Source organism: Myotis myotis, unplaced genomic scaffold (genome assembly GCF_014108235.1).
Source record: "Myotis myotis isolate mMyoMyo1 unplaced genomic scaffold, mMyoMyo1.p scaffold_m19_p_11, whole genome shotgun sequence".
Classification (NCBI taxonomy): Eukaryota; Metazoa; Chordata; class Mammalia; order Chiroptera; family Vespertilionidae; genus Myotis; species Myotis myotis.
This window is the reverse complement of record NW_023416315.1, coordinates 73,676,308-73,699,858: the sequence shown is the minus strand read 5'-3', so window position 1 is coordinate 73,699,858 and position 23,551 is coordinate 73,676,308. Positions and strand designations below refer to the sequence as shown.

General features: G+C 42.4%; 1 protein-coding gene and 1 pseudogene across 2 annotated transcripts in view; one reads left to right on the top strand and one right to left on the bottom strand.

Moving 5' to 3' along the window:
- Window positions 1-1,858: 1,858 nt before the first annotated feature.
- On the bottom strand, window positions 1,859-2,302 carry LOC118665759 (annotated as a pseudogene).
- Window positions 2,303-7,275: 4,973 nt separating this feature from the next.
- Window positions 7,276-23,551, top strand: part of TES (testin LIM domain protein) — a 44,756-nt gene continuing 28,480 nt past the window's right edge. The window contains exons 1-2 of one of the 2 annotated variants that reach the window (XM_036328916.1): window positions 7,276-7,511; window positions 19,242-19,494. Coding sequence is in view for 1 of the 2 variants with exons in the window: in XM_036328914.1 (XP_036184807.1) it covers window positions 7,485-7,511 (27 nt within the window). In the remaining variant the exon portion in view is untranslated. The remainder of the gene's footprint in view (window positions 7,512-19,241; window positions 19,495-23,551) is intronic. The other variant, XM_036328914.1, reaches the window with a different exon arrangement.

The window sequence follows — 23,551 nt, the reverse complement described above, 5'->3', positions numbered from 1 at the left end:
CACCCTGCCATATACAGAACAGCCCCCTACAACAAAGAATTATCTGGCTCATTATGTCATTGGTATCATGGTTGAGAAACACTGATTTAAAGTTCCCTTGAAATAAAAATGACAGGCATATGGCTACCTTAAGCCTCAAGCCTAGCAAAACTGGCCTACCATTTATTTCCTTATTGGAATATCTCAAATATTCCAATCCTTCAAAAGGTGCTTTTATTTTTCTCCAGAAGAAAAATCTTAAACAATACCTTTCTTGGCATTCACCTTAGAGCCAATGGATAAGGAAGAGCCTTTCAAAAGTAGCAATCCAGTGCATCTAAAAGGGAATATTAAGGAACTAATTCCATTGACAATAAAGTTAGTTCTGATATGCCCGTTTCTGGAAGATATAGTGTTTTCCACTGATTGGTTTGTTTTTCAAAGCAGGGGTTTTATTGGGCTATGTGGCTTTCGGTACTCCACTGCAGTGGGTTGACTAGTGTCCCCCCAAATTCATATCTACTGAAGCCTCAGAATCTGACCTTATTTGGAAATAGGTGTTTTGCAGATATAATTAGTTAAGATGAAGTGATGCTGGATTAGGGGTGACCTCTACATCCAATGAAAGGTGTCTTCATGAGAGAAAGGAAAGAAGGATTCACACACACACACACACACACACACACACACACACACACACACACTAGCCATGTGAAGGTGATTCCTCAGGAAGGGGCATGAGAACTGTATTTCCTGAGCTATACCTTGATAAAACTTTGCCTGTGCCCTTTATTCGTGAAAGTCATTTCATATAAAATCCTGAATCATGCTAGCTTCCTTTAATATCTTTAATATGTTACTCTTTATTCTGATCTAAAGGATTAATGTAGAAAAAGTATCTGATGTATTTTTCTTCCCCTTACCAGTCATACCCATCCCTGAATCTGGAGAGATACCCAAAGTATTTTTCCCCTATTTTTCAAAGTCCAGTAATTTACTAGAATATGTCTTATATTGGTTATTTTGAGTCAATATTCATAGGTATGCAGTAAGTTCTTTCAATATGTAGTTTCATATCACTTATTTTTAATTCAAGAAAGTTTTCCTGAATCAGAGATTTTAGTATATATTTGTTCCTTTGGTTTAGTTGTTTTTTATCTTTGGGGACTCATATTGTCCACATGTTGGATCTTTTCATCCTATTTTCTTTTTCTTTAGAGTAACAAGAATATTTTACTAAAACATAAGATTTACAAAGTTTTTAGACAAGCCATACAAAACGGTCACAAGCTTTTCCCTGAAGGGAGGATTCTGCATTTGACAGAAAAGTCATAGCGTTATTAGTGAGGGCCATGGTGCTTGTTTAATGTTCCCATTTTGGTTCAAACAATCAAGCTTGTCCATCTACTGCGTCTACATAAAGTTAGACTTGGTTAGAGAGCATATTCTAAAGAACTGGTTAGCTGCTTTTATCCAATGCAATTAGATTACCACAAAAAGGGGGGGAAGAGCCCATAAAACTACCCCCCCTTCAAAAAAAAATAATAAAACAAAGAAAAACACCAATACCCCTGGCTGCTAACCCTGACAACTACCTTCATTCACAGTGCTTTATACTTAAACCATGATGGGGGAAAGTAATAAAAGTAGAGAGGACCCACTGCTTTTAAACGTTTCCAGATATTTCTAGCCTCCGCTCATGCTTTATAACAGTGAATCAGGACAAGACACAGGTTTGCTAATGTGCTTTTAATCACCAAGGACTGGAGATGTGTGGGCTTTTGTTCTGTAATGCTTCTAAGACTGTTCATTACATGCAAACAACAAAGGAAGGAATCTTGGCAGAGAGAAGTGATGCACACTTGATGATCAGATCAATTTAAATAGTCTCCATGGCATGTAGCCTAGTCCATGTCCACTTGTTTCTATGGCTTGGGCTTCCTTCGTCTTCCACTCTCCCCTATATCATTTGCTAATTGATTGTCTGGATTGGGAGCACTGAGCATAGCCTGGATCAAGAGCAGAATTGTCTGAATCTCCAGTGCTGGGGACCACTTAGCTTTCAAAATATCTAAACATATTCTTCCCAACTTGTCTACAAAAGGATGAGAAATTTTGGTCATGAAATTTACTTTAGGTGCTGCCATCGGGTATTCTTCTGGAAGGTATAGTTCAAGTTTAAAAGTCCCCCCTCAAAGGGGAATCCTGGGGCCACATGCAAATAACAGGCGTTGCTCTCTTCTGGTTCTCCTTTCATGCCAGCAGTAAGTTCTGCCTGCAAACGCTGGGCCTCCTTGGCAATCCCCCATGGCAGCCCCGCCATCTTGTCAGATCCCAGTTAGGAATCTGGTCTAGACTCCGACTCCACTAACTTCATGCATGAGTCTTATCCTATTTCCAATGTTTGTTTCTTTATCTATAATACTTTATATTTCTCTCCATTTCTTTTTGAATTTTTCACAAACTTTCCTATTGGTGTTTCCTTTTCCCAGTGCTTTTAGCATGTTTACTGTGTCTGTGTTTATATGCACATATGTATTTGTGTACTAGTATATGTATGTGCCTGTGTATTTATAATCAATCATCTGTATCTCTCGCCCAGGTCTTTCTTTTGATCACCACACTCAGATCCAATTGTCCTTGCAAAATCAATGCAGACAACACTAAACCCATTTATCTTTCTCAATCTTCCTTCTTTTGTGTTTCTTACATTAAGGAGTGAGGTACATCCATCATATCAGTCACCCAGTATAGATGCCAAAAAATCATTCTAGACTACTTGTCTTTCCTCCCTTTAAACCAATCAAGCAATCCCAATATTTTCTCTCTTTTTAATACCACTATTACTTCTTCCAACTCTCCATACTCATTGCTATTACCTGATTTTGGCCATTATCCTATTTCAGGTGGGTTATAGCTAGTGAAAGGTTAAAGTTGGTGGTACACGGACAGGCTAAATATCCATCTCAGATGATGGTTAAAGAAAATCGAATTTATTCAAGGAAAAGGAGATGAAGAATGGAAATATCCAAAGGGAAGGGCTACACAGCATTAAGTCAAAGGGTATTGGGTCCCTGATGGCAGCAAAAATATACTTTGGACAGTGAAACAAGGAAGGGTATAGAAGAAGCAACAGGAAAGTCTAGGTTGGGCTGCTCTGGCTCATTGAGAAGTCAGAGGAAAGGGGGCCTTGGAGAAAGACAGGTTCAGGGGGTTAGCTGTTGTCCATTGTTCCCCTGGTTGTAAGTCTCATGGGGTCCTTTAGAGGTTGGGGGGTACATACCTGTGGGGGAATGACACTGGCATGCTCTTTGGTGGGGGAGGGTGCACTGGGTCCTTTGTCCTCAGTGTATTTATGTCTTTCTTGCAGGTGGAAATCTTAGGGGAGGTTTCAGGAGATTGCCTCCATAGAATATCGATCAGCTTTTCAGATATGCTCTTTCAGGTTTGTGGTCTCCACTGATTGGTCAGGTCCAGGGCAGGGCAGCCATAGCATCACTTGTCTGGTTTTGCTGCTTTTCTGGGCCTGGAGCTGGAATACAATTGAGGCCTAGATGTTATCTTCAGGGAGGAAAAGGTCATGGGGTCTAAACCACCTGACCAGTGACATGAAAGATCAGGGGTCCAAACCACATGACCAGTGTATGCTAGGAGAGGGTAGGTTACCCTGAGGGTGAAGTTCTTGTTTTCTCAGGTTTGCCCCCTTGCTAGGCATCTGGAACTTTCTGCCCTGGTGAGTTTCTGTACTTGGCCCATTGTCCTTGCTCTGCTCATGTCTAATAGCTGGCATTTCCCAAGTTTATCAATGATTTTCTTTTTGTTAAATCCAATGGGCCCTAACCTGTTTGGCTCAGTGGATAGAGTGTTGGCCTGCAGACTGAAGGGTCCCAGATTCGATTCAGGTCAAGGGCATGTACCTTGGTTGCGGGCATATTCCCAGTGGGGGGTGTGCAGGAGGTAGCTGATCGATGTTTCTCTCTCATCGATGTTTCTAACTCTCTATCCTTCTCCTTTCCTCTCTGTAAAAAATCAATAAAATATATTTTTAAATCCAATGGGCATTTGATCCTCCTCTACAATTTGACATTGCTGACTAATTAACTCTTGAATTTCCTCTCTTGGTCACTGGGACTCCAGTAAATAGTTTTTTCCTCACCCTCTGACTAACACCATCTCCTTTCTGTGCTTCTCTTGCTCAGTTTTGCTCAATTGTAGTCACTGATATTCTCTTCTTTTGCAATCTCCCATGGTAATCTTATTCCACCCATAGTTTCCAATTATTTAATTATGTAGGATGTTTACTCCTAAATCACTGTTCCAGTTCAGGTCTCATCTTATATTTAGCTACTTCACTTCAATATCCCAATCTAAAATCCAATATATTTAAAACAGTACTCTTTATCTCCACCATCCCCCAAATAAAGCAAGACTAAACAAAATCCTGCCCCTCATTCTATATTTTCTTATTCCCTGAATCTTCTATAAAGGTGATCAAGCCAGAAACGTGCGTACCATCTGCTATTCATTCCTCTATCATCAACACATCTAGTCACCAAGTAGGGCAGTTCTAACACATTAATATCTAGCTTAACACTTTACTAGCTGAATAGGGACTCACAATCTAAGCCTCCTAACTTAGCACTTATTCATCTCAATTTTATTTTCTGTATAATTTGTACAGTAATGAACCCAGACAGAAATCACTGAATTTCAACTTCCATCCTTGCCAATGATACACATACAAAGTGATGCTGGAAGATGCCAAGAAGGAGAGGAAGTACAGTATGTAATAGTTAAAATCAATTTTTAATGGTTACAGATTCCTTAGTGTCATCTCTGAAATCCCACCAACTAAACTAAAAGTTTCTATTACAACATTTGTTTGATGCCTTATTTAAACTGTTTTACTGGATATTTTCCATCTGTTAATCTCCCTGAAAGAAACTGACTTGCCTTGTCATAAACTCATGTCAATGAATTTTACACTGGGTAAACATTGTCGGGGACCAGAGTTTTAGGCTGCTTTGGGAAAACAGGATGGGAAAGATTTACTTCAATTGAGTAATAATTCATTTTGGTCATTCCACTTTTAGTTTATTAATAGGATAAGGAAAACATGCACATTATAAATCAATGTTCTGTTGAATAATGTTAACAAATAGCTAAGTAGGCAAGGGGTTGAAAGTGTAAGCTTAAAATAAATTTTGAATGTTTTCAGTTACCAAATTTTCGGAGGCAAATGGGAAAGACATCTGGACCCAAACATCTACTTTATCTGGGATTTTTTTTTTTCATTTTATTATTTTATTTATTTATTTATTTATTTATTTATTTATTTATTTATTTATTTTTTCACCTGAGGATATTTTCATTGGTTTTAGAGAGAGAGAGGAAGGGATAAAGAGAAAGAAAGAAGCATTAGTTGCCTCTCATATGTGCCCTGACCAGGCATCTAGCTCACAACTCAGGTATGTGCCTTGATAGGGAATCGAACTGGTAACCTTTTTAGTGCAGGGGAGGAAGCTCAACCAACTGAGCCACCCAGCTGGGTGAGACTTCTTTATTTTATTTTTTTAAACCTTTTTTGTTGAAAGTATTACATAGATCCTCCCTTCCCCCAGTAGAGACTTTTTCATTAAAAAAAAAAAAAAATAGGTTCCAGATTAGAAAATGACCTGTTGTTCACCCGTTTTATATATATATATAATTTTGTCATAACATCAAACAAAACCTAGACTTTTCTCTTTTACTTAGTGAAAATGCTGTGTTTACATTCTCAAATATGCTAGATACATTGCTTAATCACTTATGAGCACTAACTGCCCCAGGAGACTCAGCAATTGGGCAGGTCTTTGCAACCTTGGTATCCGAAGCTTCCTGTCAAATTAGAAAGCCATACCCAGTAACCTCTAGGATCCCTTCCAGATCCTCCAACCTGCGGGTATTTATTTCAATTGTCCCTGAATGAGGCCATGAAACGGATCCCGTGCTGGTGCTCCAGCGGGGCTTGTCAGGGCTGTGAAACTGCTTCCCCAAACAGGAGACACCTGAGCAGCCTCACACCGCTCCCCACAGCAGGGTCAAGAAGCCTCCACTTCCCAAGGAACCACAGGACCTGCCTCACCAGTCTCACACCATTCTCACCTTGGAGCAATCAAATGCTCAGAAAACATACATGACAATCTTCATTGATGCTGAGAATATGAGATGAGATTCCCCCCATTTTTTAAAAATCATGCTCCCAGGGTTTCCACTTAGAACCCGAGGTCTCTCTGACCCCACCCTAGAATCAAATCCCAAGTCCTTATGTTTACTTATTGAATTTATTGGGGTGACATTGGTTAATAAAATTATGTAGGCTTCAGGTGTTCCATTCTACAATAGGTTCTTTGTCGGTGCTTGGGACTGTGGAGAAAGCATTTGCGAAAGGGCTACCTTCACCATTCAGTAGTGAAATTGGGGTGCAATGCCCATCCTCTACAATGCCTTTGCTTTCTCCTTGCCCGGAAAATAAACCAAGAAGCTAGTAGGGGGATAAGCACCCCTCAGCATACAGGTGGAAAGCAGACACAGGTACAAGCTGCCAGAATGGAGAGGGCTCTTCCTCGTCTAAGCCTGGAGACACACCGAGTCCCATCCTTCACAAGCGGGTCTGCAGGGGACCGGGGTCCGCAGGGGACCGGGGTCTGGTGAGGACCGGGGTCTGCAGGGGATCGGGGTCTGCAGGGGACCGGGGTCTGCAGGGGACTGGGGTCTGCAGGGGATTGGGGTCTGCAGGGGACCGGGGTCTGCAGGGCACCGGGGTCTGGTGAGGACCGGGGTCTGCAGGGGATCGGGGTCTGCAGGGGACCGGGGTCTGCAGGGGACTGGGGTCTGCAGGGCACCGGGGTCTGGTGAGGACCGGGGTCCATGGGAGGCCGGGGTCTGGTGAGGACCGGGGTCTGCAGGGGATTGGGGTCTGGTGAGGACCGGGGTCTGCAGGGCACCGGGGTCTGGTGAGGACCGGGGTCTGCAGGGGATCGGGGTCTGCAGGGGACCGGGGTCTGCAGGGCACCGGGGTCTGGTGAGGACCGGGGTCCATAGGGGACCGGGGTCTGGTGCGGACTGGGGTCTGCAGGGGACCCAGGCACCGCGAAGCCACCGGGTCCCAGCGAGGCGAGCGCCTGCCTAGGGCGCCGCTCGGGACGTGGCCCCGCCCCTCACCTTGACGGCGCCGCATTCCGGCCGCTTAAGGTGCCTGCGGCGCTCGCTGATTGGCGGCGGCCGGCGCCGCCCCGCTGCCATTGGCTGCCCGGGCCTCTTTGTTCCCGGTCGGCCGCAGGAGGGCTGCGCCTGGCGGGGCTGCGGAAGTTTGCCGGTGCCGGGCGAGTGGCTGCTGCAGAGGCGCCGGGCTCCCCGCTGTCACCCCCGACCTCCCTCACCCCAGTCGCCGCGGCGTGGCCGGCGGCCAGGCGGACCTGAGCGGGAGATCCTGGGCGGGAGACGGAAGCTCGCGATTCGCCAACATGAACCTGGAGGCCAGAGTGAAGAAGGTAGGCGCGGGCGGCCGCTCCACCTGGCCGCGGGCGGTGGGTGGGGCGCGAGGGCCTGCCACCCGAGGCTGCGGCACCGGTACCTGCCCCCGGGGTAGAGGGGGTGCCCGACTGCCCCCCTGAACCCCTGAAATCCCGGGGCCTCTCTGGACCAACCGCGTCGTGGGTGGAAGTATTTGAAACTTTTCTTAAGACGGTTCAGCTGCGCCTCGCCGCCCCCCAAAGAAACGGGAGGGGAGAGCCGAGGGGCGCGCCGGGCGGGGCGGGACCCTGACACCGCTTCTTCCGGCCCCAGGAAGTTCAACTTCGTGTCGCCTCTGTGGCTTAGGTGTTGGGGTGACTTTGGCCGCCCGACTGCCCCTCCCAGCGAGGCGGCTGTGGGCTCTCCGCAGCGAGCGCTGATTGAAGGCGCTGGCTTCGCCCCCGAGGGCGTGATACCGTGAAGAGTGATCATTGGTGTGTGTGTGTGTGTGTGTGTGTGTGTGTGTGTGTGTGTGTGTGTGTGTGGTCATTCATTTCTTTACTTCCGAAGCACTGCCTCCCTCTCCAAAGGCGGTTGTCGCCCGGGCTTTCAGCGCTCAGGGATGGTTCCCGCCCAGACCCAGGGCACCATCTGAGCTGCCCCCTCCTGTCCGGGAGCCTCGCGTCTCCGGGGAGGAAGGGATGGGGTCCCGCCATGACGCATAAGGGATGCTGATGTCACATTCCGGTGTGATGCGCCGGGTGTGAGGTCTGGTTCCACGGAATTGCTCATATTGACTTCGCCCTGAAGTTCAGCCAGCTGCCCCTTATCAAACAGGGAAGGAAGTTCTGCAGAGAGCATAGAACCTAAGTTCTTCTCTTGCCCACGATGGTTGTCCACTGTGGCCATTATCTTGTCTTCTAAAGACAGAGTCCTGACTTGAGCATGAATTCTGTTCATGCCCCAAATTGGATTTTTTTTGAACATGTATGAAAATTCAAATATTCAGGTTAGGAAGCTGTTGAAAAAAACTTGCAGTGGGAAAACAGGTCGTCCCTTACTGGAACCGGCATTCAAAGGCAATCTAAGGACAGGAGCAGAAAATGTAAATTTTACGAGTAGTGTGATTGCATTCCAGTCTTTTCCCACTTGGTTCCGTAGTTCTTCTATTTGCTTTTAAATGACGCTAATGTTTTTTGTTAATGTTGCTTGCCACTAAGGGAGCACTTTGGTTGCTGCCTAGTTAGTCTTCTGTTGAGGAACATTTGTTTTTTAAATGGGTAACAGTTACTTAATTGAGTAGTTGTCTAAAGTTTGGAGGGGTCTTTAATGCTTATTAATATTGATTCAAAACTACTTTTAAAAGTCAACATTCTTTGGTGAGGGAGGGAATGAGGGCTGAATAGGTGAAAGATTTTTTTTATTAGGTCAGTGAAATTATTTTGTATGATACTGTAATGGTGGATACATGTCATTATATATTTGTCCCATAGAATAAAAAGCACCAAGAATGAACACTAATAAAAACTGTGGATTTTGGGGGCTAATGATGTGTCCAACACAGTGGTTGTAACAAATACATCACTGTGGTGTGGGATGTTGATACTGGGAGAGCTGTGTGTGAAGCAGATATATGGGGACTCTGTGTTTCCTGCTCAGTTTTGCTGTGAACCTAACACTACTCTGAAAAATAAAGTCTACTTAAAAAAAGAAAGTCGACATCTAAAATGATCTTGAAGATATTTGAATATGGTGATGAAAGAAGATTTGGCTTTGAGTGGTGGGCATACAATGCAATATACAGATGATGTTGTATAGAATTATACAGTTGAAACCTATATAATCTTATTAACCAATGTCATCCCAATAAAATTAATTTTTTAAAAGAAAAAAAAAGGTACTTGAGACAAAAGAAGAAATATTTCCAAGGGAGAAAGTTCAACGTTAAGAATTAACTTTGTGCTTGCAAGGGAAAAAGGCAGACATTATTTATAAACCATTTCCTTAGTGTTAAAATGTGGATTATGATGAATAATGCCCTGGATATATGGTGTAATTATTTTCCTTCATCTCCCCTTTACTTTAAAAGGTTATCTTTTCAACCAAGAATCTTACCCTTCTCTCTAATTTTTCTCCTTTCCTTCCCCAAGAAAAAGGATACCATAAATGTAAAACTTTTACAGATAATCGCATGACAATAACAAGTCCTTGTTTCACTACCTCGTCCTCAATCAGTCAATTGGAAACTATTAAAAGATCTAAAACATGTCCAATTTGACTGCTAACTATACCCTCTGTATGGCTTTGTAGGACTCTTGAAAGAATCAATATCCTGTGGGTTCCACAAAAAGTTTCCCAGTCCAAAGGTTAGAGATTCCAGGAATACATTTTATAGTCTTAGTCATAATCTAAAAACAAACAAAAGAAGCAAGCAAACAAAAAAGCTCTTTTATTACCTTTAGAAATTGTTTTCTAACACATCAGAAGGACTCATTACAAGATTATCTCTGATCTACTGGCAAAGCCCTCTCACCCTATTTGGGCACCCTTAGGTCTCCTTTTTTACTTCGGTATACAAGAACAGTAATAGTTTGCATGTAACTTTTAAAAAGCCAGGTCAGAAGTTGGCGCAAAGACACAACCAACTATTTAAATAAAACTAAATTTGATTTCTGTTTTAAGATATGTGGCATTTTCCCCTTCTAAAACCCTTACACTGTTGTTTTCATAAGGAATTTCCCCTAGGTAGATGAAAGATGTTATTTTTTTCCATTAATATTTTGTATAAGAATTAAAGAGGGTTGTCTTTATTCCACAACAAATGAAGTGAATGATCCTATTTTAGGATTCTTGGTTTATAAAAGGAGAAGTTGGTTTCCATTTATCATTTGCACACATTTGGATTCATTACCAGGTAAAACCCACCATCACAAAGACAAGGGGTTTTCATAATTAGATTCTTTTTCATAATTAGATTTTACTACGTTTTGTTTTATTTGAAGCGATTGAGTTGTTGCTAGGATGTGGGAGCCAGTTTGGTTATGCAGAGTTTTTGTTTTAATAACATTTTAGAATGGAATTTGACTTTTACATCTCTGCACTATCTTCTGAATTATACATTTGTATCTCTTCCTTGTGTCTCAGTCTCTTCATTATAACTGACTTTGTGTAAGTAGAGCCTGTGTCTACTTGGCGAAAAACAATGGCTTTTGGAGAGCAGGAACAGAGTTTGATTTTGGGGTGAATGGTAAAGCATGGCCCACAGCCAGCTGTTTTCCTCTTTCGTTTCTGTGTTACTCTCCCATGAAAATCACTTTTTTTCTTTCCTTTAAAAACATACCAGAGAGAAAGAGAACCATGCTAAAAGGAAACAGAACTCCAGTAATTCCCATATGCTGCCTGAAATTGCTGCAAGGATTTTAATTTTGTACTTTATTTATTCTGCCTTCTAACTTCTATCTTTTGATTCTTTCTAACATCTTGCATTTCTTTCTAGTTCTCTTTGTTTATTTTATTTTATTTTATTTTATTTTATTTTATTTTATTTTATTTTATTTTATTTTATTTTATTTTATTTTATTATTATTTTTAAAAGATGAGATGCACCCTGGCCAGATGGCTCAGTTGGTTGGAATGTCGTTCCGTACACCAAAAGGTTGTGGGTTTGATTCCTGATCAGGGCACATCCTGAGGTGGCATGTTCTATCCTGGCTGGGCATGTTGGGAGGCAACTGATCAATGTTTCTCTCTCACATCAATATTTTGCTCTTGTTCTCTCTCTCTCTCTCTCAAATTAATTTTAAAACAACAACATACTCTTGGGAGAGGGTTAAAAGAAAAGATTAGATGCATTTTAAAGATAAGTCACTAAAAATCCCCTTTCTTAGCATCCAACCTTGTTTTAAAAGCTTTTGTCATTAAACAAAAAAAATCACAGTGAAACCAATTGGAAAGAGTACTGAACCACATATATTATTTCTGTTAGAAATTAGAATGAGCATTTTCTTTTAGGGGCTCCTGATTGAAATGGAAAATGCAAGTATGCAGTGACCTTGATGATCAAATCTGTAGTTGGATTTCTGCTTGAAGCCTGTCTTGCTGCAAGAATCATTGGCAAGGCCATGGAGAATGGAGGGCAGGGCAAGGTACTTCCAGGGCTTTGCCTTGAGGCAGTTACTCTGTCTTTGAGAACAAGTACAAAAGGAAGTAAAGTGGTCCTCAGCTTGGCTTTTCTCTCTTCTAACCAATGATGTGATTCATTACATTAATTGGATATGAAAAGTCACTTTCTCTAACTTGCCCTGAATATTGTTTTTGAATAAAACTATAGTAGGTTTTCTGTTCCTCTTGTTTTATTATGCTATACTATGAAGTAGAATTGGGGATTTATATTTCAGCTGGCTATTAGCTGTGTACCATCCATCACCTTACTGCTTGGCTTTACTTACCCATCTAAAATATTAAGTCTTACTCATCCTTCAAGACCGCCCCCCCCCCACTCCCGCCATGTACCAACTTCCATGAAATATTTCTTCTTGTTCCAAAGCTAGATGCAAAATCTCTTTCTTTTGTAACTCTTAGGACACGCATCACTTTTTCCCTCTATATCAGTGATTTTCAATCTTTATCATCTCATGGCACACATAACTAATTACTAAATTTCTGCAGCACACTCAAAAATATATTTTTTGCCAATCTGACAAAAAACAACAACAACAAACACCCAATCAGAAGAGCAAAAAGAAAAAACAAAATCCAAATATGAAGAAAGTGTAAGGAGCCCCTGGGACAATTCAAGCAAACCAACATTTACATTACGGGGGTGCCAGAAGAAGAAAAGAGAGAGCAAGACATTGAAAGCCTATTTGAGGAAATAACAGAGAACTTGTAAGAAATAGACTTACATGAAGCACAGAGAGTCCCCAACAAGAGGAACCCCAAAAGGCCCACACCAAGACACATCCTATATAAGAAAAGCCTAATATGCTAAGTGTCCGGTCGTCTGGTTGGCCGTTCAACCAATCAAAGCGTAATATGCTAATGATATGCTAAGGCTGCTCAACCTCTTGATATGACCTGAACTGACCACCAGGGGGCAGACACTCCAACTGGTAGATTAGTTTGCTGCTGGGGTCCAGCCGATCGGGACTGAGTGAGATGGGCTGGACATGCCCTGGAGCCCTCCTGTAGTCCCTCCCTGGCTGGCCAACCTCCTGAGTCCCTCCTCGGTCCCTTTCGTGCACTGGTGGGGTCCCTCGGCCTGGCCTGTGCCCTCTTGCAATCTGGGACCCCTTGGGAGATGTTGGATAGCTGGTTTTGGCCAGGTCGAGGGACCCTACTGGTGCACAAATTCGTGCACCAGGCCTCTTGTCATATAAAAATGCCAAAGGTTAAAGAAAAGAATCTTAAAAGCATCAAGAGAAAAGCAGTTAGTAAGAAGATGAAGGAAAAAAAAGATAAAAAATATGAACAATAAAATGGCAATAAGTACATATCAATAATTGTATCTAAAAATCAAAATAAATAAGGAATCTAATGAACAAAATAAGCTGATGAATAAAATAGAACCATAGTCATGGAAACATGGAACAGAGTGATGAATCTTAGAGGGAAGGGGTGGGGGGCGGAGAAGAGATTGACCAAAGAACTTACTAGTATATGCATATATGCATTACCTATGGACACAGACAATAAGGTGTTGAAGGCCTTGAGTGGGGCAGAAACTGATTGGAGGGGGGCAATGCGGGGAGAGATAGGGGGTACCTGTAATACTCTCAACAAGAACAATTTTAAAAAAACTGTCTTAAGTGTTGTAAATAGAGAATTACATTTAGATATTTTGCTTTTCAGCTCTACAGCTCCAGTCAGATTTAGTTTTACTGGTTTTTTTCAAAGCACTCAATCTACCCAACTCGATCTACTATATAATGGGGAATTAAAGAGAGAAGGGTATGTATAACTATAATTTTCTAATGCAAGTTCAGGCTGTGACCCTATAATGACTTTTCAATTTGCTTTCCTCTTTCTTAACCAACCTGTTTAATTATTATATACATTGTCAAAAATGTTAGGAAAGAGCAGAAGGTGGTAGAGGAAAAATCTACAAGAAACTCACTAGTTACCGTTGGAAGCAGTGCTGTAGACATATTTTCATGTTTCTGTCACACTCAGTATATACCTATAAAAATTGGTTGAATCCAGGTATTCCTACCTTTATTTCAGATATATTAAAAAAGGATAAGAGCATAGTTTCAGTTACTAATTTCTCTGATCCTTAGGTAGTCTGCTAAGAATTGGGGGCTGCCCTAGCTGGTTTGGCTCAGTGGATAGAGTGTCAGCCTGTGGACTGAAGGGTCCAGGTTCGATTCCAGTCAAGGGCACATGCCTAGGTTGCAGGCTCGATTCCCAGCAGGGGTTGTGCAGGAGACAACCGATCAATGATTCTCTCTCATCATTGATGTTTCTATCTCTCTCCCTCTCCTTTCTTCTCTGAAATCAATAAAAATATATCAAAACAACAACAACAGAAAGAATTAGGGGCTGCTCAGGTTTGAGCAAAGCTTAAAGGAAGGAGCTGTATGAGAAGGCAGCAATGAGAATTGCTGGGATCTCATTTGCTGACAGTAAGACTACTATTATGTATATACTAGAGGCCCGGTGCATGAAATTCATGCATAGGTGTGTGTTTGTCCGTGTGTCCATCCCTCAGCCCAGCCTGCACCCTCTCCAACCTGGGATCCCTCTCACAATCCTGGACTGCTGGTTCCCAACTGCTCGCCTGCCTGCTTGCCTGATTGCCCCAACCCCTTCTGCCTGCCAACCTGATCACCCCCTAACCACTCCCCTGCCAGCCTGGTCGCCCCCAACTGCCCTCCCCTGCTAGCCCAGTCACCCCTAACTGCCCTCCCTTGCCAGCCTGGTCACCCCCAACTGCCCTTCCCTGCAGGCCTGGTCGCCCCCAACTGCCCTCCCCTGCAGGCCTGGTCACCCCTAACTGCCCTCCTCTGCAGGCCTGACTGCCCACAACTGCCCTCCCCTGCTGGCCTGATTGCCCACAGCTGCCCTCCCCTGATGGACATCTTGTGGCAGCCAACTTGTGTGTTGGAGTGATGTATAATTTGCGTATTACCTTTTTATTATATAGGATGATTAATCTCTGAAATGCTGAGTCATCCTAAAAACATGAATGATTCATCTTGTGTTTATTATAATGACATTCTGACCACCACGCAATATTTCAAAAAGGATTCTGTGTGTCCATTGCACAGCTTTTTATCTGACCAGCAAAGAAGGTTGAAAGCCTCAGACAAATGCCTTGGTGATGAGTCTACTAATAAGTCTGTAGCCACAGTGAACTTGCCCTTGCTTTCTTTGAAGATAAAGTGATATCATGTTTCATTGAAAAATGATCATGCAGATATTATGTGGATATTTTGTTTCTCTGAGTAGCACCATGGAAGCCATGATAGAATGAGTCACAAAGTGAAGGAAAGAAACTGCCTCCCTTTACTGATATTGGCCTACAGTAAAAACAGTTGGGGCTAAACAAGAGAAAGTTACCTTTTGTGTTTCATAGAGATTATTAAGAGGGCAGTTTAAATGTAAGACTACAGAAAAATCTTAACTCAGTTTTTATCTATATTACCTTTTGAGCTCGTATCCCCAAAACACTGTGGTGTCAGCTTGGGCAGATTTTAAAAAACGCAGGCTGGCAAGCTAGCTAGTGGGCAAGGTAGGTGTGTGAATTAACTACGATGCTGGGTAAAATAAAATAAATGAAAAAAATGAAATAAATTACTAAAAAAAGACAAATGCAAGGCCAATTAAAAAAATTATTAAGTGCATCAAGTTGCTTAATATTTGCTAATTGCTTACTCTCAGTTTGCTTATGTGTCTCATGGACTGCCACACTTTTTGTAGTGCTGCAATAATAGGAATATAGACCACTATTATGAAGTCTCAGAAGCAGAAGTAAATAATTGTAATTATGTGGGTTGGGAGTATTTTATGGCAGAAACAACATTCATAGGAAAAATTCCATTTCATTGGGCAAAAAAAAAAAAAAAAAAAGGCATTTCAGGAAGAATACATAACATGAACCGAAAGAACATGGCTGTGAAAAGTCAGTAAACTCGTGCTATTCATACTATTACCTTTTTAGTTTTGATTCTTCTAGAGTAAAGCCAAGGTACATGGTCAGCAGTAATTACTCATTTTTCCAGGTCATGGGTTTGAATTATGGAAGTCACTGAGCTAGCATAGGAGCCAAACCTACAGTTTAGGATCTATCCTACTTTTGATTCTTTTTTAATACATTGTGTCATTGCTTGAGGTAGAGGAGGAAATGTCACACTGAGGTTTAGCTGATGTAGGCTGTGCTTGGCTCCCCTTTTGGGTCCGGACCATGTTGACTCCACAAATCTTTCATCTTCCTTAGATCATTGGATACCTTAAGCAAAAGGTTGGAGCGCAGGAGGGCATTGCAGCAAGACTGATTATCAGCCTTAGAATCCTGTGTTCAGTTCTTAGCCCTGGAACTTACTGTGTGGATTTGGCAAAGTTACTTAACCATCTAAACTTCAGGATCCTTATCTGAAAATGGGTTACAGCCACCTATCTTACCGGGGTTTAAGGATAATGGAGATGAATATTTTAAAGCAGCGGTCGCCAACCGGTGGTCCGTGAGGTCCAAAAGGTTGGTGACCACTGGTTTAAGGAAACCTTTGAAGCAGCGGTCGCCAACCGGTGGTCCGTGAGGTCCAAAAGGTTGGTGACCACTGGTTTAAGGAAACCTTTGAAGCAGCGGTCGCCAACCGGTGGTCCGTGAGGTTCGAAAGGTTGGCGACCGCTGTTTTAAAGCACAAAGTATAGTGTCTGCATAGACAGTAAACAGATGTATCATAATCATTATTGAGAAATCCAATGTACAGGGAGGAAAACCCTTCATAGATCTTTAAACCATTCAATAGGCACCTGGATATATTATCAAACATTTTATGACAACATTAGAAGCCTGGTGCACGAAATTTGTGCACGGGAGGGTGGGTCCCCCCAGCTCAGCCTGCCTCTCTCCAATCCGGGACCCTCAGGATTGGGCCTAAATCAGCAGTCAGACATCCCTCTTACAATCCTGGACCACTGGCTCCTAATCGCTCACCTGCCTGCCTGCCTGGTCATGGCTGCTGGCAGGCAACCGGGACCCGGGCTTCCCTCGCAGCCCCGGTTTCATCCCGAAGGTTGTCCAGAAGGATGCCCAGTCTAATTAGCATATTAAGCTTTTCTTATTATAGACTAGAAGCCCGTTGCATGAAGATACGTGCACTAGGCCTTTCTTCCCCTGGCTGCTGGCACCGATTTTCCTCCAGCATCCGGGACCCAGGCCTTTGGTCCAGCCACAGTGAGACTTGGCTTCTCTACTGCAGTCTTCAGTCTTCAGTCTGGCCGGAGCCTTCAGTCTTTGCTCAGTGCCTGTGTATGCAAATTAACCACCATCTTTGTTGGGTTAATTTGCATACTCATCCGATTGTCTGGTGGGTGTAATGGAGTGACACCAATTTGCATGTTTCTCTTTTATTAGTGTAGATTCTGTGTAACCCAACACTTGAGTATTGCCACCATTTGTGCCAACCCTAAGGGCTGTAGTACAGTGGGGCCTTGACTTACGAGTTTAATTCGTTCCGAGACCGAGCTCGTTAAGGAGCTTGTTAAGGAGCTCGTTAACTCAAATTACTCTCTCAATTCAATGCAAAAAATCGGCGGAGAGATAGCTGGTATCTCAAAAAACTCGTTAGTCGGGACATGCGTAAGTCAAGGCCCCACTGTAGTATTTTTTAGGAGTAACCTGTTGTAACAGATGGGTGAGGGCAAGGGGAGGGTGACTGTACAATCATGTGACTTATTGGCACTAATTCCCTAAATATCTAATCAGAGCACATGCAAGAAAAGAAAATAATGCAGTAAACCCTCAATTTTGCGGACCTGGATTAAATGGGCAAAATTTCTGGTCCATGTGTCATACGTGAAAATTAACACCCTGTTAATTTAAAAATGATTTTAACCAACATTTGTTTATAATGAAATTAACCGGCTATTTTTTGTTATTAATTCAGTTTATTTTTAACAAATTTTAGCAAATAGGTCCCATGTTGGGAAAAACACTGTAGTAATTTTGCCAATATAAATATTACATATATACAACTATAGTCTACATATTTAAATTCAAGTGTCACTGCTTGTAAACAATGTTTGACAGAAGATTAGCACGTGATTACATCACATGATTATATCGAATCACCCGCAGTAACTGGTTCTGTTGTCACTTGGTGACTTTCTGCAGCAGTTTTAACACCTGCCAGCCCTTGTTCCCATGTGCACTAAGCCACGCCCCAGCCATGCTCATTTGTTTACTCATGGTAACTGGTGAATGCACGCATTTACTAGACCTATTCAGTATAAACTTAAAATTATAGTAATACATATAGAAAACTTTTCTGTAAAATTAAACTTTTCATACATACTTAACTTTAATTACACAAACATGTCTACATAGAGACAGGTAAACTAACTAATTTGTCAATTTTTTAACATAAGGTATTTGGAACACATACTTTATTATACAGTGGGCTTTCGACTTCGCTCTGAGATTCCACAGTCTGTTCCAAATTTTAATTATGCAAACATGTCTTCATACGTAAAAATTGGTAAACTAATTTGTTAACTTTTTAACATATGCATTTGGAAAACCCACTTTATTATATTATGGACTTTTAACTTTAACAGACACACCCCCTCACCGGAATTAGTCCTTTATATCGAGGTTTTACTGTACAGATGTTTCTCACAGAGCAGAGAATGAAGGGAAAGGCTTGGGGCACTGGCTGAGAGATCCATTCCAGGAGGCTACCCAGGGGAGTCGGAGGATCCAAGGGACCTGGGGAGTAAAACCCAATGAAGAGAAGGCACAGAAAACAAGGGTTGGGGTAGGGAGCATCCAACAAACAATCTCATTACCCACTTTTGCTCAGGAATGGCACCCAGAGGCATTTAGAACAAAAACAAAATTTTTAAGCACAAATAAGGGTCTTGAGTAAATGGAGAAAAGGAGGGGAGAGACGCAGGAACACTCCTGCCAGATGCCTTAAATTATTTACTTACTGCCAGGCCTTTTCACACCATCCCTTACCCTGCAAAAAATGAATTGTGTTTACATGTGGTGTGTAAACATAAGACTCTTAACTAATTTTTGACCCATCTTTTGATTTTTCTTCATTAGAGAAGTGGTTTGATTTCATACGCTTTTTGTCCTATATTCAGACTATAGCCCAAGGACTTCTCGGCATGAAAGGCACATAGACGTCATTTTAGATTTGTCTAACGATTTAGAGGAAACAGGCAACTTTCAAAACATTCCTATACCACCTTTTGACAACTAGGATCAAATTTTAGTTGCAAATTAATTATAATTTCCCTTCATCTTGATGGAATAACTGCAAATCAAAATTAGATTTGACTGTATTAGAGAGAGGGGCCGTTCTGAAACGAACAATGATATCAAGGAAGCTACAGTATCCTGACTCTTTATCCTTTCATATGTACAGAGGGCTATGAGGGTAAACCCTTTCCATACCTCACTTGCATCCCAGTAGTTAGCAGGAGTGTAAGTTATGCTTTGTTGCCTAAGAAAATCACCCTTAAACATAGTGGCTTGTTATAACTGTTTATTTTGTAGTTTCTGATCATGATATTCCACTCATGCTTCTGCATTTTAGCACCCTGTGCTGAGTTCAGCTGGCTCACTGCATCTGCAGGCACCTTGGGACAGACGGTCTAGAGGAGCCTCAGCTGCGATGTTTCATCTGTTCCATGGGGGCTGTCATCCTCCAGCAGGCTGAGCTGGGCTACTTCAAATGGCAGCAGCTGGTTCCAAGAAAGTAGTTAGAAGCAAAAAGGTCTCCTGAGGTCCAAGCTTAGAGTACACATAACACTACTTCCATCAATCCATTGGCAGTCCAAATTCACAAGGTAGGAAAATAGACTACATTTCTTAATAGGAAGTACTGTAAAAAAATTGTGGCCATATTTGCAATTTACCACAAAAACTCTGAAGAAGATTCTGTTTAGGAAAATATACCTGTTCCCTATACTAGACCAGAATACCTGGTCATGTTAAATCAAATGCCCCCTCTCTAGAGAACCCAATTAATATAGCTTTGGTAGGTACTCTAATTAGTATGGGAAATGATTACTTATAAATGGTTACTTTTATCATAAAAATTGAAATCAAAGTAATTTGCAAATTATGAAAAGGAAAACATTAAATCTAATAATATACCTAAAATACTAAACTTTAAATTAACATTTCTTTGTACCCAACAAAGGACCAAGTATCAATAGTTTCCCAAAAAACATCCTATATAATAAAACGGTAATATGCAAATTGACTATCATCCCTACGACCAGACTGGCAGGGGAGTTAGTGAGGAATGACCAAACGATCGAACAAGCAGGCTGCGTGGAGCAACCAGGCTGGCAGGGGGGGCAGTTAGGGGTGACCAGGCTGGCAGGGAGGCAGTAAGAGGCAACCAGGCTGGCGGGGGCCAGTTAGGGGTGACCAGGCCCGAGGCGGGGGGTGCAGTTGGGGGTGACTAGGCCAGTAGGGGAGGCAGTTGAGGGCGATTAGGCTAGCAGGGGGGGCAGTGAGGGGCAACTAGGTTGGCAGGGGGGGCAGTTGGGGGTAACCAGGCCAGCAGGGGGGGCAGTTAGGGGTGACCAGGCCAGCAGGGGGGGCAGTTGGGGGCGAACTGGCTGGCAGCGGGGGGCAGTTAGGGGCAGCTGGGGGAAGGAAGGCCTACTCTTGCATGAATTTCATGCATTGGGCCTCTAGTATACATATAAGATAGGTAGATAAATAGACATATACATATACATACATACAGACAAAGGAAGGGGGATTATATATGTATATTTCATACAATCTACTTTGGTCAGCTTCATTTCAAGATTATTAAAGAAGTCTTAGTAACACTACCCTTTTTTGTAATGACATGTTTCCTTGCTCCAGAAGAAAATTTTGTTATGAAAACAGCATGATCAGATGATCTCACCCTGAATACTGCATAATATCTTCCAGATCCAAATGGTCTTCAAATCACTCAAATTATGTTTGAAACATTATATCTTCCCCACCCTTCTTTTATTTATTTATTTTTCCCTCCATCTGATATGCAATACCTTTTTCTGGGTCAGAAGGGTCGCCTGAAATTATGAATATGGAGAAATTTACATTCCCATTTCTTATTCTAAAATAAGCAGGGGATAAGAGGGTATTTGGAGGCACAGATCAGAGGGAAATAAGTTTGGTATCTGGAGCCTATAGTTGAGGCACATAGAAAAAGCACATAGAAAAAAAATATTTTTCTATGACTTGTGTTTCAGGATAAATATTGTGGTTGTTTTTATATTTTCAAAGGAACTTGGTAGGTATTCTCAAAGTCTGACTACAGGTTTTACAAATATAGTCAATCAAAAAGATCTGCTTTCTTTGGAACTGAAGAAGATATCTTAATCTGTTATATCCTTGTATTGATGCTATCCAGAATGTGTTACTAAAATTAAATGAAATAGACAGCTTTGGGACTTGTCACCAAGTGTTGCTTCTGCAGGGAATACCATATCATATTTGCTGTTGAAATAATTACATGCAACAGAACTGAGTCTTATCCCTTAAAACTTAAAGTTTTTTGTTTTCTATGTGTACTTTATGAACTATTCTTCCAAACTAAGTTCAGACAATTCTGATTTATAAGAGCCAATAATATAGTTGCTTTCTCAAATAATTATTTTCTATTTAGTGTTTAAAACATTGAGCAGATGACCATATTGAATAACAAACTAAGATAAAGTTAATATAAAACATAATTTGCAGTCATAATTATAGAATTAAGAGTTGTCTTCAAGTTCATCTAGTTGATTAGTCATAGATGAAGCCCGGGGTGGGGTGTTGGGGGTGGAAGGGAAGACACCTAAAATCACTAAAACTTGACATTGACACCTTGTGACCAGATCTACCAGATCCCAGTTTTTCCGACTCTCCTCCAGTGATCCTTCTACATTCCTATAGTTCTCTGTTTCTTTAGTTCTCTAGTATCTATAACCATGTAATTTTTAAAATTGAGACATAATTGATATATTGCCATGTAATTCTTTATCATTTCACTTTAACAGTCAGGGTGCCTTAGCTGAGGAGCTTTCTGGGCTCTCCACCAACCCCCCCACATACCTTTCCTGTTCTTACCCCTCACCAAAAATTCTCGAACCCAGGCACCTGGGCAGGAACTAACCTACATGATCTAGATGTCCAAGAGGAACAGTTATGGCTCTTGAGGAAAGGAGAACCCTGCCCAGAGGGTATGGTGTTTGTTGAGGGTAGAGAGAAGGGAGGAGGTATAGTGAGGGAATCCTGAACACAGCATGAAGGAGGGAGAGAAATTACCTGAACTCTTGGGGCAGGGGAGGTTTCAGATCTTGAACTGAGACTAGGAAGAGTTAGGGAATCCCAGCTCCTGCGACCCTTGGCCCTGAAAGATATTGGATTCAGCCTTGAGAAACTGTGCCTGGGGCAGCTGTGGTTCTGAAGCACATTTTATTATAGAGTTAATACTAGTACATTCCCTTTATCTGATATGTGCTTGACTTGTGAAGGGGAGAATACAGATGCCTAAATTGGGTTGGGAAGAGAAGCAGAAGAAATTTGCCTCACTCTAGTAGATCCATGTCTTCTCCGGTGCAATGTTATATACATTGGGTTTAACTGGATTAGAGAACGTAATAGCACTCTGGTTATAATTCAGTCTGGAACATGCAGTCTACTAAACAGAGAAAACACTAGCTGGTGAACCACTTATCTTTGTTGTTTGAGTGGCATTGTGGGTTTTTTATCCTCACAGGTTGATAAAGAGGGTAAGCATATGGAAGAAATTCCCACCCAGTAATGTGGCATTAGTTAGAGATCTTCAGTGCTGACTGTCAATTAGGTTTAAGTTTTACAGCTATACTAGAGGCCCTGTGCACAAAATTCATGCACAGGGGGGTTCCCCCTCAGCCCAACCTGCACCCTCTCCAATCTGGGACCCCACGGGGCTAAACTGGCAGTTGGACATCCCTCTCACAATCTGGGACCTCTGGCTCCTAACTGCTCACCTGCCTGCCTGCCTGATCACCCCTAACTGCCTCCGCTTGCCGGCCTGGTTGCCCCAACTGCCCCCCCTGCCAACCTGGTTGCCCCCAACTGCCTCCCCCCTACCGGCCTGTTCACTCCTAACTGCCCCCCTGCCAGCCTGGTCGCCCCTAACTGTCCCCCCCTGCTGGCCTGGTCACCCCTCATTGCCCCGCCCCCCTGCCACCCTGGTCGCCCCATGCAGCCTGGTGCTTAGTTGTTTGGTCAGCCTTCACTAACCACTGCTGGGCTGGTCGCCCCACGCAGCCTGGTGCTTAGTTGTTTGGCCGTCCCTCTCTAACCCCCCTGCCGGCCTTGTCACCCCTATCAGCCTGTTTGGTTGTCTGTTCGGTCGTTGGTTCGGTTGTGATGGCCCCTGGCTCTTTATATATATAGATATTTATAGCTGTAAAATAATTTCTCAAAATGAAACTCCCCCCAAAATAAGTGCATTTTCAGTCTGAAACTCTCTCTAGTTGCTTTAGCTACTAACTGGTTTTGGAAATGAGGTGTGTTTTTTGTTTGGGTGTTTATTTTAAATTAGAACTGTTTCCGTTGAGTTATCGTAGGAGAGAGTGTATCATATTGCCACGACCTCATTCCACCCTCTTTCATGTACTTGTTCTCTCGGATATTTTCAGAGTCCCCTTACTCCTTGTGTTTGAGCATTTGAAAAAAACGAAATGTAGGGAGGTAATACTTGTTTTAGGTGGTCACAACTGTGCTGGAAGGAGCCTGAATGGAGATGAATTGGGCCTTCCAGTCAGGCGAACAGGGGTGGAAGAACACTGGAGCAATGCTTTCTGAGCTTTCCAGGGCAGGCTGTAGAGCCATTTCCTCAAGTTACTGCCTTTCTCAGTCAGG